The following is a 13,931-nucleotide window of genomic DNA, read 5'->3' on the forward strand; positions in this document are numbered from 1 at the left end:
ATTGAAAATGCCAAGTGAAGCCAAGTCCTTCTCCCCTTGGTCTTTCCATCGCAGTGGGGGCCTCCCTCTTCCTCTGCTACCACCAGCGTGTTCCGAATTGAATACTTTTTTCTGAAATTTTTTGAAATAGTTCGCAAATCTTGAGACTTCAATGTACAATGCTTATTTGAGAGTTTTGGAATACAACGAAGAATACAGAAATTTGAGACTACATAAAAAATGCCTAAAAGTATTAAATTGTAAAATGAATTCTAAAATTTCAGCTTACAGTGTTTTACATAATTAATTTGTGAAATCATTTTTTTCCATAAAAAATTACTAAAATTTGCTTAGCTTTTTTTGCTTTACATCTTTTATAAACTAAAACATATACTCATCATCAATGCAAATGGACCTATGTATTTGACAAATATGAAATGTTACACGTGAAGCAAACAACTTTTTCGTATTTTTAAAATATAACTTTATTGTTTGGTATATGTAGGTATGTATCTTAGAGACAACTTATGGGAATAATCAAAAGAAAGCTCTTCCGAAAATATATCAAATTGGTAATTTAGCAATGATGATGACGTTATGCACAATTCAAAACTTCGTTATACACATATGTACATATGTAGCTGCGCTTTTTATGCATTTGATTTTCCAAATTCAAAATATTAAGATTTTTATTTTTTTTTGAAAGGAATTTATAATAAATCAATTTATTAGATATAAAAGCAACTTAATAGTTTAAAAGCCATTATATTTAGCCAAAAATCTCGATTTTCAAGGCAATTCGCATAAAAAGTAAATTTTATCAATTAGAATAATAACTTCATCAGTAATTCCATAGATAACCTATAAAAAAAAAAAATAAATCTTGCTCCAAAATTTCATGTTTCACTGAAAATTTATTCTCCAACTGTACGCTTCGAAGTGATCGGACTTAGTCTTCAATATCCACAACCTCCTCCACATTTTCCACATTTTCTTCACTTACTTTGGTTTCAATTCTTGTAATTTTTCCCTTTTCCCCCGCTAAACTTACGTAGTACTTAGTATTTACTTACGTACAATCGAATTGAATTCATTTTCATTGCAATAAAATCACGCAGCTGTTGCGCAGTCGCACCGAACGTATCAAAAAATTAAAAAAAAAAATAACAATCAGCTACTATAACAAACAAGTACAAGAAAATTTCTTCGCTTCTTTCTATTTCAACAATTATTTTGTATTTTTTTGTATTCTTTTTTTCGTTTTTTTATATATTTAAAAGATCTTGATGCCGAGGTTGGGGAGCAGCTTCTGAATGATATAAATCTAATAACCGAAGGTGCTTATTATTCTTATAAATAGATGTTCCTTTAACAAACAAAATATACTTAAATATTTTGCCTTTTTTTAATCTCCTGCCTTTTATTATTACTTATGTACATATATTGGGAATGCTTTTTGTTGAGCGAGTTGTGAATGGCAAAGAGCGGTTTTTTTCTTAACTTTTGTACTTGCGAAATGCGTCAAATCTAAAATTAAGTTATGTAATTGAAGCCTAAAGAAATGAGTTAGGATTAGAATGGATGCGCTTTGTTTGAAGATTTTCAAATTCTAATTTTTGAAGTGAAACTACTTCAGGAGAGAATTTTAAAAATCGCCACAGGAAAATGTTGTTTTTTCTCTCTTGAGAGTGAATTTTCGAAAATTCGAATTAATATGAAGTTTAGGATTAACATTAACGTTAATACTAGGATTACTACTGAGGTAAATTAGGTTAAGATAATGATTTTGATTAAAATTAACATTTAGATTAGATTAAGGTTAGAATTAAGATTGAGATAAGGATTATACTTAGAATTGAGATTAACATCCTCTGTGTATTTAATTTTAGGCGCTTTAAGAGTGCACAACAAATTAAGTCAAACAACAGACAAATCTTAGCGACATAGTTTTCATCGCAAATTTTTGACAATTAGTTAAGCTCATTGATAGGGTAAAGATTAAGATTGAAATTATAAATTATTGAAGGTCAAGATAAAAACTAAGATGTCTCCAAACCAAATTTGGCAAGGGATGACGGAAAATCGTTACACACTACACCCTTTCGGAAACACAAACAACCAAAAAGAAGATAAAAATTAAGACTAAAATCAAGATTAAGATCAAAATCTATGTTAAAATTAAGGTTTGGACTAGGAATGGGGTTAGAAGTAAGATTAGGAATGAGCTTAGGATTAAGGTTAAGTTTAAGATTAATATTAACAGTAACGTTTATTTTAGAATCAAGATTAATATTAGAATTGAGATTGAGAAGAAGAAGAGATTGAGAAGAAGTAAATATAAATGCTTAAATTCATTTTAATTGTAATTTTGAGCCGCCAAAATATTTCCAATCAACATAGTCACTGAATCAGAACCTGTAATATTATCGGTAACATCATCGATTAAAGCGAAAAAAGTTTTGCCAATATATGTCGAACAAATATCGTTGTCTAAATATGATATAGGAAAGCCAGCTCTAAAAAATGATGCAATAAAAATTTCACTTCAGCAGCTGGTCCAGATGCTTTCATGTTTTGTTTTTATGTTAAGAAATTATAGTAAATTGTGGCATATTGCTCTTTGCCTTTCGCTCTCAACATGCCTTTCAATCTTTCTGCATCCTTTTTCAATATAAGCCTTAATGGTTTCGATATATTATTGAGTTTTCATAGAAAATATATATATTTACGCTTTGAACTAATTAATTTCTTTTTTATTCTCCCTTTCTATTGCATAAAATAATTTAATTTAAAAAAAAACCCTGTTTCAAACTCGATCATCACACCGACTACATTGTACGTTGGAAATTTATCTTAATCGCTGCATTCCGTCGTTGTCCACATTGTGACCTCAATCTACCACTACCCCCATTCAACCAATCCCTGGCATATATACACATCTCTCTCTCTGTCTCTCACACTCCCCACCTCCAAGGATATTCATCACCGAATACGACGGAACAATTGAACAACACGGCTAACAATGCAGCTGCCTCAGCCGCGGCTCGGCGCAATCTTATCACCGCCGTCACAGCAGGTGGCGATGAGGAGGTTGACGCCTCACTCGGCCTAGGTGAACTTGCCCAACTGACGGTCAACAACGAGGCGGAGAGTTCGTATGATGCGAATGCCAAGGATGGCACTGGCGGCGGTACTGGTAGCTACCGCAAAACCTGGAACGCCAAATATACGCTACGTTCGCATTTCGATGGTGTACGCGCATTGATTTTCCACCCCGAGGAGCCGGTGCTGATCACCGCTTCTGAGGATCACACACTCAAATTGTGGAATCTACAGAAGACGGTACAAGCCAAAAAGTCAGCTAGTCTCGATGTAGAGCCATTGTATACGTTCCGTGCGCACACCGGTCCCGTACTGTGTCTCGGCATGTCCACCACCGGTGATGTTTGCTATTCAGGCGGTTTGGATGGAAACATTGAATGCTGGCAATTACCATCGCCCAACATCGATCCATACGATTGTTATGATCCAAGCGTGCATTCGGGCACATTGGAGGGTCACACCGATGCCGTATGGGGACTGACTACGATGCACAGCAATATTGTGTCATGCTCAGCCGATGGCACCGTGAAACTCTGGTCGCCGTACACCAAGGAGCCACTGTTGCGCACCTACACTGCTTCCGAGGCTGAGGGTACACCATCATCTGTTGATTTTGTGCGAAATGAGGTGGATCACATTGTTGTGGCATATAATAGTGCACATTGTATTGTGTACGATACGGAGACCGGCAAGCAGGTGGTCAAATTGGAGGCTGCTCAGGAGATGTCTGGCAATACGGGGAAATTTATTAACAAAGTGGTATCGCATCCGACGCTGCCTATAACGATCACAGCGCATGAAGATCGTCACATACGCTTTTGGGACAACGTTTCGGGGACGTTGATACACTCGATGGTGGCACACTTGGAGCCTGTCACATCGCTGGCCGTGGACGCGCATGGACTGTACTTGCTGTCGGGTTCACATGATTGCTCGATACGACTTTGGAATTTGGACAATAAGACATGTGTGCAAGAGATCACAGCGCATCGCAAGAAATTCGATGAGAGTATATTCGATGTGGCGTTCCATGCTACAAAACCATACATCGCTAGCGCTGGAGCGGATGGCTTAGCCAAAGTGTTTGTTTAAGTGTGCACATTTCTGGATGAAGCGAAATCAATAGCATTAACACCAACACAACCACCACCATCGCCACCACCACAACCACCACCATAAACAACAACAACATTGGGTTAGATGAGAAAAACAAGCAGCGGTACATTGAAAAAGTGTGATGGCGGTAATGATGTGGAAATTAATTGTAACGAGCATGCAACGTTGACAAAGGCGGCGACGATGAAGATGGCGAAGGCGAGGGATGAGGAGTTTAAAGGCGAACGAATAGTATCTAGAACACGACGACACACAACTGTTTGGAGACGACGAAGTCGAGTCGAATAGCTAGCAGATGAGCGGTTAAACAGTAGTGCAAGTAGAGCTGTAGTTGGTTTAAATTTAAAAAAAAAAACAAAAACAAAAACAAAGCAGAAGTAACAAACAAAATATATACACATATATGATGATACATTTATTATTATGAAACATATGGATTAAGAAGCATTTCTACTACATACATACAACAACAAGAAAAAGAAAATTGCTATATATATACGCATAATAAATAAATAATAAAACTTTTCTAAAAAAAAAAAACAAAAACAAAAAACTAAAAACTGAAACTAAATTTAAAGTCATTCATCAAGATGAGTTAGTTGATGATGTTTCCCATGTCTTAGAAATAGCGCATAAATAGAGACGAGACAAACAGAGGATTTGCGCATGCACGCAAGCGGCAAACGAATGATATACTCAACACATGAATATATTAAGTATATGAATAAATATATAATATACATACATGTAGCTTACAAATATAAATGTTTGCATCGTTTTTTTGTTTTAATTCGCCGTGAAGGGTTGTTCATTGGCTTGGTTTGTGGAATGCGTTGCCGTTTAGCTCTTTGTTGATTCACAAGATCAGTTAGAGCTTGCATGTAAAGTCACTTCGAGGGCAGCTTTTGAATTCCGAAAATCGAACTTTCTGATATTACTATTTATCTGTTTGTTTGAATGCAGAAAATTCCACTTTCAACTATGTTACGACCACGTATTTTCATGCTCAACAAAATTAATGACCTAAAAGTGTGCTAGAATGTGGACAAATCAGCCACAAAATGTCCAGCGCATTAATACTTTTAAATACATACTTCATATCAGAGAATGATTTAAACCCAAGTGTTTTTGATATTTTTTCCCCCATTTGGCTGTTTACATGGACGACTAGATTTGCGCTTTCACATTTTGACGGCAAAAGGCGCTTTCATTGCCACGTCTAACCGCACTTTAAGAATGTTCCAGTTATACACGAACGTCAAAAAGGAAAGTGTTGAAAAATGTTTAACGCCTTCTATAATTTGTAATATTTTTTAAGTTTCCTGATAACAGTATATAAGATTGAATCGACGGCTCCAAACCATACTATGCTAAGTCTTACTAAGTCTATAATGACTTCTTAGCATGGTATGGTTTGCAGGTGTCGATATGTAAAAACATGTGTGTGCGAGCTGCGTATTAGGGTTCGTTCAGAAATGCATCAAGCCAAAGCATCAGCGTCTTTTATATCTAAACTATAACTGATGGAAATGTCTTAATTGCGCAAGTAAGTTCCAATTCGGCTTTTAACCGTGGTTGCGCATATTTGACATTTCCATCAATTATGGTTTAGATATAAAAGACTCTGATGCTTTGGCTTGATGATGCATTTCTGAACGCGCCCTTAATTACCGCCTTGTTGCTTTCTTGATGATATGTTGCTGATGCTCAAGTGAAAATCTTCTGAAATGCTGCGAAAATTGCGAAGTGAAAAATTTTTTGTTGCTTTTGATTTGCCAATGATGAACAATTGATTGTCAAAATTTTGTTCCACGAACGCTTGATGTAGGCAAAGTCACCAAATTTTTCGCGTAGAACGTGGTGCTCTTTCATAAAAAGTAACACTGCCGCATTAATTGCAGCTCGAATACACCCTAAAACTGGTTTTCCTATGGAACAGCTTTGCAGGACTTGGAAAATACCCCTATAGTAAATCTGCGTAACTTCCAGTTACATACAATTGTACGTAGACGCGACTGTCGTGGGAACGTGGAATAATTAAATTTCTATTTATTCGATCATATTGTTTCATAATTATTTCGATTATCAGTACATTGATTTCTTTATCTTTGATTAATGTTTTTTTTTTTCAATCATATTTCATAGATATTTTTTACAATTATTTAGATTGTGGTTTAGGTACATTGTTATTTTAAAATGTTTATTTCTCATACATACTATATTTGATTAATTTTTTACAATCATTTCAATTATATTTCACCGTTTTTGCAGTTTTTACAATCTCAATCATATTTGATCGACATTTTATTTATATTCAAAACTAATCGATTGGATTTTTTGGTTGCACCCGAAAATACTACGCCCCATTATTTAGATCAAATTTGATTTGTTTATCCATAATTTTTGATAATAATTTTCGTTACTTTTGGTGTTACATTTTTTCGAACAACTTTGATCACTAATTTTGATTTCATAGATAAGATAGCCATTTGGATGTTATCGATAACTTTTTTCCTTCACTTCTTTTTTATTTCACTTTTGATATCACATATGTATAATATACATATGTATGATATATTTTTCGATAAAAAATAATCGTACAATTGAACTTAAAATTAAAAAACTTAATAATTAATAATTAAAAATTAATAAAAAAAAAATCTTTTGCTTGGGCTTCTCGACCATGACACTGTATGAGGCCGTGAGAGCAGAAGTGGCCCAACCCTTTTTTTGTACTTACTACTGAAAATAGTTTCAAATGAGATAAATTTTAAAATAAAAGTCCCTTATTCCTTAATTTTAAGGTGCAACGCTACAAAGTGAAAAATTTATCACATTAGACAGAATTTTTTTTTTGTTATTTTATGGCCTTATAACAATTATATTCAACAATTTTGATTGAGCTTGAGGCTGTTAAGTTATTTGTTTTTGTTATTTTATGGCCCTACAACAATTATATTCAACAATTTTTATTGAGCTTGAGGCTTTGAAACTACTTTTAGTTAAGTGTTAGGTTACTTCTGCTCTCGCGGCCTCATATAAGCACTATTAAGAATTTATCGATAAAAATTAGGGGCATGTCCTCAAATTATTTTGATCACATTTAATCAATACTTTTTGATTTCACTTTTCCAAGCAAAGTGTTATGAGAAGGAAAATATAATTTATCAATATTTTTTCGATAAAAAAATTATGTTAGACTTGGGCTAAATTAAGAATTTATCGATATACTTTCGATAAAAAAATAATCGTTATACTCGGGCTAAATTTTCTTCGATTAAATTTAGCAATACTTGTTTGAATCACTTTTCGGAGCATGGTGTTATAAGAAAGGCAATTAGGAATTTATCGATATTTTTCAATTAAAAAATCAAAAAAAAATTTCGAGCACATTTAAGCGCTACCCAGTCAGCGAAAAATCCGAAAATGGATACGAAAAAGGAAAAAAAATTAGATGAAATGCGAATTTTCGTCCGTTTACCGATTCCATTTTCGGATATTTTAACGATCGGTTTTCCCATTAAAGTTTACGGTGAAAATATCTGTATAGACAAAATACCGAAAATTGTTTTGAAACCGATACGCTTTTACAGGTTTTATGATTGAAGTTTTAGTTCATATGCTTTCCTTCTGCACTTCACAGATGCTTTTTCATGGTTCGAAAAAAATTAAGAATGTGCCTAACGGCATTCGAACCCGGCACCAAATACTAGCCTCCAAATATTCAGCTTGCACAAATAAAATACAATTATTGCTTTCAAATAACATCATTTTCAAACGGTTTCCGCATACGAAAGTGAATGAAAATTATAGTCGTGTTTTATTCGTTTCCGTATACAGAATATTGTACGAGACCGCACTGTCTACAAAATTTACGTTTCTCTGCTGGCTGGCTTACCTTTTGATTTCACATTTCAAGCATTGCGTTAAGAGAACCACTTTTCAATTGAGATAATCTGATCTTCGGGAGGTTTAGAATACCACGCAAATTTTTCCGAACTGTCAAAATTCGCATGAAAATATTGGCGAGCTCCAANAACTGATCTTCGGGAGGTTTAGAATACCACGAAAATTTTTCCGAACTGTCAAAATTCGCATGAAAATATTGGCGAGCTCCAACATCAATGCCTATAATGGACTTCGCTTAATGATTTTAAAGAAGAAATCTTGCAAATTAACATTTTTCTACCAAAAAGAATTAAAAATGCCTTAACGCTTCAAGCGATATTCCAACTCAATTCACAGAAATTGGTTTACAAATGTAAAGCAAACTCTATTAGCGTTCTGGAAGCTTCTGCTTACCTGCCTCATCTTCCAGGGAATGACGACGGATTTCCAATGGGTATTAAATTATACAAATTTCAATGGGAAATTACGGACTTAAAAAAAATCCGTGTCATTACGTTAATAAAAATACTCATTAATACCGAGTTTACACCAGGCATTAAAATGAATTTAGACATCTAAAAAATTCCAAAACTGTTTATCTATGTTATTTATTAATGCCAAATTGATTTTATTTAAATGTCGAGTGAAAATTCGGCTATCGATTGTAAAGTTTAATACTCTTTGGCTAGAATTGACCAGTATTTGCTTAAGGCTGGTTTTCACTATGTCAAATGAATGAAAACACATTGTCAAATGGAACTTAAAGACGGTTTATTGAATGATTTAGATCAGAATATGTCTTCGGCCGTTTACATGTGTTGCTTAATTAGCTATCTGCCCGTTTTTGGCCCATGGTGTTCGTTGAAGGTGTGGGAAAAGGGGATAAAGTTGTGTCACAATATGTTGACAAAATTTGTTTTCAAAATACGACATAGTAAAAACCAGCCTTTAATCAGCGTGCATTTAGATTTAACACAAATCTGCCAACGACTTAAATTTTGCGTCATTTAAAGGCTTGATAGGTTTCCTAGATTACTTTTCGAGCGCAGGAATAGTTTCCATACATTAAAAAAGCAGAATTTGTTTGAAATTTTATATTTAATGCGAGGTATGTATGTAAGTAATCTAAGATGAAAAGCTCCTATTAGTGCGCATTAACTTTGCCTCCAATTAACCAAAAAAATAATTGCACTTAAATTTTTTTTTTTAACGCACTCCACATATTCATTTGAGTATATCATTCGTAATCTATTTTTTTTTTATTTACACACAACAATAAAAAGCGAGTAGAAATAACTTTAAGTCAGTAGAAAAATAAAAGTAAATTAAACAAAATAAGTGAACTGCATACAAAAATTAAACAAACTACATAAACTAATAACTAGTGTGTAAAGCTCACTTTCATTTGTGTAATAAATCTCCGCCACACTTCCCTGCCCGTCCTATGCAAATAAATACAAACTCGGTAGCGAAATTCATCCATAAATTACTTAACACTAAACCCTTAACGGCAATGCCTCGTCCTTATAATAAAACATGAAATCGAAAATTCAAAAATTAAAAAGCGAAAGATTTTGTATGCCAAAAATTTAAGAGTATAACACAGAGTGTAAAAAATCATTAATTTCAAATTTTGCATCTAGTTACAGTGTTGTAATGCAAATAGCAGCATGTGCTAGAAAAAACAAGTTCACCGTACACACCGGAGTCTGGGGTATTTTTGCAAGGCAATTAAAAAAAAAGTATATATTTTTTTTTGTCGAACGTAGGGGTCGCATTTTTCAATTTTTCGCCATATTTTCGGCATTTCAGTCGGATCTTAATGGAGGAGAGAATTTTTTCTGTTCCTAAGTTTAGGTGTAATCCCGTATTCCTTGGACTAAAACTGTCAAAAAATAAAAATTCGCTCAGAGCGAGAGAGTAACATTGAAAAGTACGGGCTTTCTAGTAAAAAATGGTAACTTCAATGTCAACTTCAACATAACCTCCAAATTTTGGTTGTCAATTTTTGCTTATTTTGTTTGTAAACACACTCAGCTCACAGATGTAAAAAACCAAAAATACTTTAAAATTCATTAGAATCCACTTAAACAAGTAAATAATTAAATACTTTTCAAACATGAATTAGCAGAGTGCACTTTTCTTTTGTTTACAAATTGGTTGCCAAACACAGTACAGCTGATCGTTTGACACAGAATTTACCAGCAAAACATTCTCGGACTAAAACTAGTAACTTTTGACAGAGAGAGAACCGTATTCACTCCCTTTTTTGTCCTCTCAATAGTCAGAGAACCGAATGCTTTTATTAACCTCAAGTACTTAGTTCTTACCCACCATATCTCAGTTCTTATCACTCCAAGTTTCCACGCTAAGGTCACAAAATTAAAAATCACCAAATGTCATTAAATTTTTGCTAAGTGTATTTTTTAAAGGCCGAATATAAATGTCACGAAAAAATTTAAAAAGGTACGTTAAAAAAATTTGAAATTGTCTCGCAAAAATACTTTAGACTCAGCGTTGTATAGCGAACTTTTTTTTTTGATACTATCTAATGTGCATACTACATTGGAGTGTGTAAAAATTTTTCATAATGAAGTCAGACTTTATAAAGATTCAATACTGAAAAACAAGCGCTTTAATTTTGTAAAAGCTTCGTTGCCTTTAAAACCACTTTTTTATCCACTAAACTTTTTTGTTACATACATATACATATACATATATATGAACTGCTATTTTTATGCACCTAACTGTATAGACATGTAGACAGTGTGTTAGAAAATCCTAGCAGTCATTCAAAGTAGGTAACAAATTAAAAAATAATATGTATATAATACAACTCATTGAAAAAAAACGCTCTTTAAAAAGAAGTTAGCGCAAATTGCTGTTTTAAGTAAATGCATAAATGCATACATACAATACGTATTGGAAAAAGTATTAAAAATTGGAAGGTTCTAATTGAATTGAAAAAACTGACGAGAGGGTTAAACGCCTGGTGATAAGCTGGTAGGGAAATCTTCCGAATAAGCATTTCTTCTCCTAAAAAATACATACTCGCATTCTTTTAACACTTCCAAGCGGACCAAATGATATTGCATGCGAGTGAAATGCGAAACTGAACCCGGCAAAAATTATTTTATACGACTATTGTTAAATGCTGGGTTTGCATAGATTTTTAATTGGCTAAAATTTTTTTTTAGCGAGGCGAATCTGTTTCGTGAAAGACACTTTAAAATTGGTTTAAATTTTTTTAGCGTGTAGTACATTGTAAGCTTTCACTAAAGAACACTTTCGTAAATTTTTGTTACTGATTTGCAATATTTTTAAATATCTTAACTCGAACACTGATGTAAGCTCCTTTCGTTCTGAATTCTTCAATACTTTTTTTGCTGATCAGAAAGAGCTTAAAAAAGCTTAAAAAGGCTCTGCACCCGTTACGGTTTCAAACTTATTTTAAAAGCTTTAGACAAACAGTGAAGCGCCTCTCGAGCTTACGAAATTTCATTGTGCTTTCACATGTTACAGCTTTTTCTTAGTTTTTTTTTCTTTTTCAATTTCCTATAACAATATACATAAGTATTTTGAAGAATTAGCAGTAAAAATAGCAGTCGAAGTTAAAATAACACAAAAACGAATCATCAATTTTGCACAAATTAAAAAAACATGTAAGAAAAATCATTCAACCGAAATAAAATAGAATCAGCAGTTAATGAAAATATAACAAAAACGTAGCCGGAAATTAAAACAAAATTAAATTTAAAATATGTATGTATATGTCAGACAACTCAATAATCTTAAGAAAATAAGCAGAACAAAAAAATGTTAATGCAATTAAAAAAAATACAGTAAACAAAAGGCGAATTCAAAGCATAAACGCAATAATTTTTTTCGGTGCAGCAAATCTGTTCTATTTTGTTTTTATTATATATTTTGATCTTTTAATTGAACGAAAATTGAGGATTGGGATATTGCGATGAGAATTTGGATAGTGCATCATTCTCGCATTCTCGCGTTGGAGTCCGTAGTATTCGTCCAAAGAGAGTATAGGCGCAAGTGGAGAGCGTTACTTAAAATTGTTTAAAGAGTTTTTTTTTTCTGAACCACGCCGACTCTGTGCGGCGCACTTTTTCACACAGCCAGCGAGAATTGCAGCGTAAATTCCCCAACCAGCTGGTATCAAGAAACTCCACATTTCGTTAGCCCTCAAGGTGGCCTTACTTTACTGCGCCAGATTTTTACGATTGAGGCAGTCCCCATGCTTCCTAGGCAGTAATGAATAACCTTTTGATAAGAAATCGCACAGGTGTCACTGAGCGTGGAGGCCATTTAAATTCAATTATTTTTAAAAATAATTAAAAACTTTATAAAAATGTTTTATTTATTTTTTTTTAATGACTTTTTTTAGCAACCTCCAAAAAATGCTTAAATTCGTTAAAACGGTAATTTGTGCTTGTAGTATTTAGTCAGGACACATATAAATGTAATTTTGAGTCGTTGAGTTCAACGGCCTTCGGGATTATCAAACACGAATTTATTCCTTTCAGTAGAATGCATAACAGAGTTAAACTCATTAAGCCCAAGAACCCTGACAACCGTGGATCGTATATTTGACTTTTATTGCATTTAAACAGGCAGTGTTGTTTGAGGTTAGAATAAAACTATGATTTGAGATGAATCCGGTAGTTATATGTATGTAGATTTTATATTTCAATTTTAACTGTGGGAAATTTAATATCATTTAAGTATACTGTAATCCTGCATGAACGCTGGCGTTCCAAAAAGGATTTAATCTGAAAGCTACTCTGCTGGAATTTGTATCTTGATTTACAAAAAAAAAATAAATTGTAGATGCGCTTTTAGAGCTAGAGGCATTAGGAAAATACTTTTCAACAAAACAGTGTATTTTGATGAGGAGTTATTCGCATGATTAACAGCTAGATTGTCAAAACAATCGAAAACAAATCATCACAACAAACTATTAAAAATTAAGCAATAACGCGTGAATCAAAACTCAATCGTCGAAAATTGCCGCTCTAACCACCTATGGAGAAATATTTACAGCCATCAAAATGACCACTCTAAACGCTACATAATACATACAATTTCAATAGTTGTAAATCGCTGGCATTTTCGGAATACATATACTATAGACATATCTTAGCGGTATCCTTTTGATAGGATTTATGCATATTGCAAACAGTGACATATTAACAAAAAAAATTTGGTCAAAATAAAAAGTTTATGTTGATGCTTTCGATTAATCATTTATTTGATCAATTACCCGATGCTTAAATTTTGTTTGCCATCGCTAGTGAGCATTAGAAAATCTTGTGGGCATTCGATTTATTTTGATTGCATACAAATTTTTGAAAGAAAGAGAGGCTGTGTTTATCGATTCTTTATATGTATTTATGTAAATCCTTAAAAAATAGTCGTCAAAACAGAATATTTTAAATGTGTTTTAAGAAACAAAAAATATTTTACTTTTGAAGGTCATTTTAAACTACCGGACTATATTCATTTTTTGAGACACATTCCAACTTCTCGGTCTCTCAGCCCGATTTTAAATTTTTGGTTCTGGGGGCAAGGATTTTTGAGATATTTAAACATATAGGTATGGAAAATAAATATGGGCATTTCCATTATGTCGCACGTGACCATCGTACACATTCAAACTGAAAAAAGTACGTAATCTAAAACCTTTTTTTATTTTGACAGTAGGCTTAACTTATAGCTCTTAATTAGCCATACAATTGGTGATAAAGTTGATTTTCGCCAATTTTTCGTTTTCAACATAATTTCAGACGGGACATAACAGATGTGGTTTTCGCGGCCAACAATTCAAACGC

The 13,931-nt window shown here is 33.3% G+C and overlaps 1 protein-coding gene across 24 annotated transcripts in view; it reads left to right on the forward strand.

Annotated features, from left to right (window-relative positions):
• The window catches only part of Cka (Connector of kinase to AP-1), a 59,789-nt gene extending 55,214 nt beyond the window's left edge, over positions 1-4,575 (forward strand). For 21 of the 24 annotated variants that reach the window (XM_017615464.1, XM_017615466.1, XM_017615479.1 and 18 more), the window contains exons 5-6: positions 1,260-1,316; positions 2,954-4,575. In XM_017615464.1, the coding sequence (XP_017470953.1) occupies positions 1,260-1,316; positions 2,954-4,173 (1,277 nt within the window). In that variant the 3' untranslated portion in view covers positions 4,174-4,575. The remainder of the gene's footprint in view (positions 1-1,259; positions 1,317-2,953) is intronic. The other 3 variants (XM_017615487.1, XM_017615488.1, XM_017615489.1) reach the window with 3 other exon arrangements.
• The last annotated feature ends 9,356 nt before the right edge of the window (positions 4,576-13,931 follow it).

This window comes from Rhagoletis zephyria, unplaced genomic scaffold (genome assembly GCF_001687245.7).
Source record: "Rhagoletis zephyria isolate East Lansing unplaced genomic scaffold, Rhagoletis_zephyria_1.1 Rzeph_scaffold_01024, whole genome shotgun sequence".
Lineage (NCBI taxonomy): Eukaryota > Metazoa > Arthropoda > Insecta > Diptera > Tephritidae > Rhagoletis > Rhagoletis zephyria.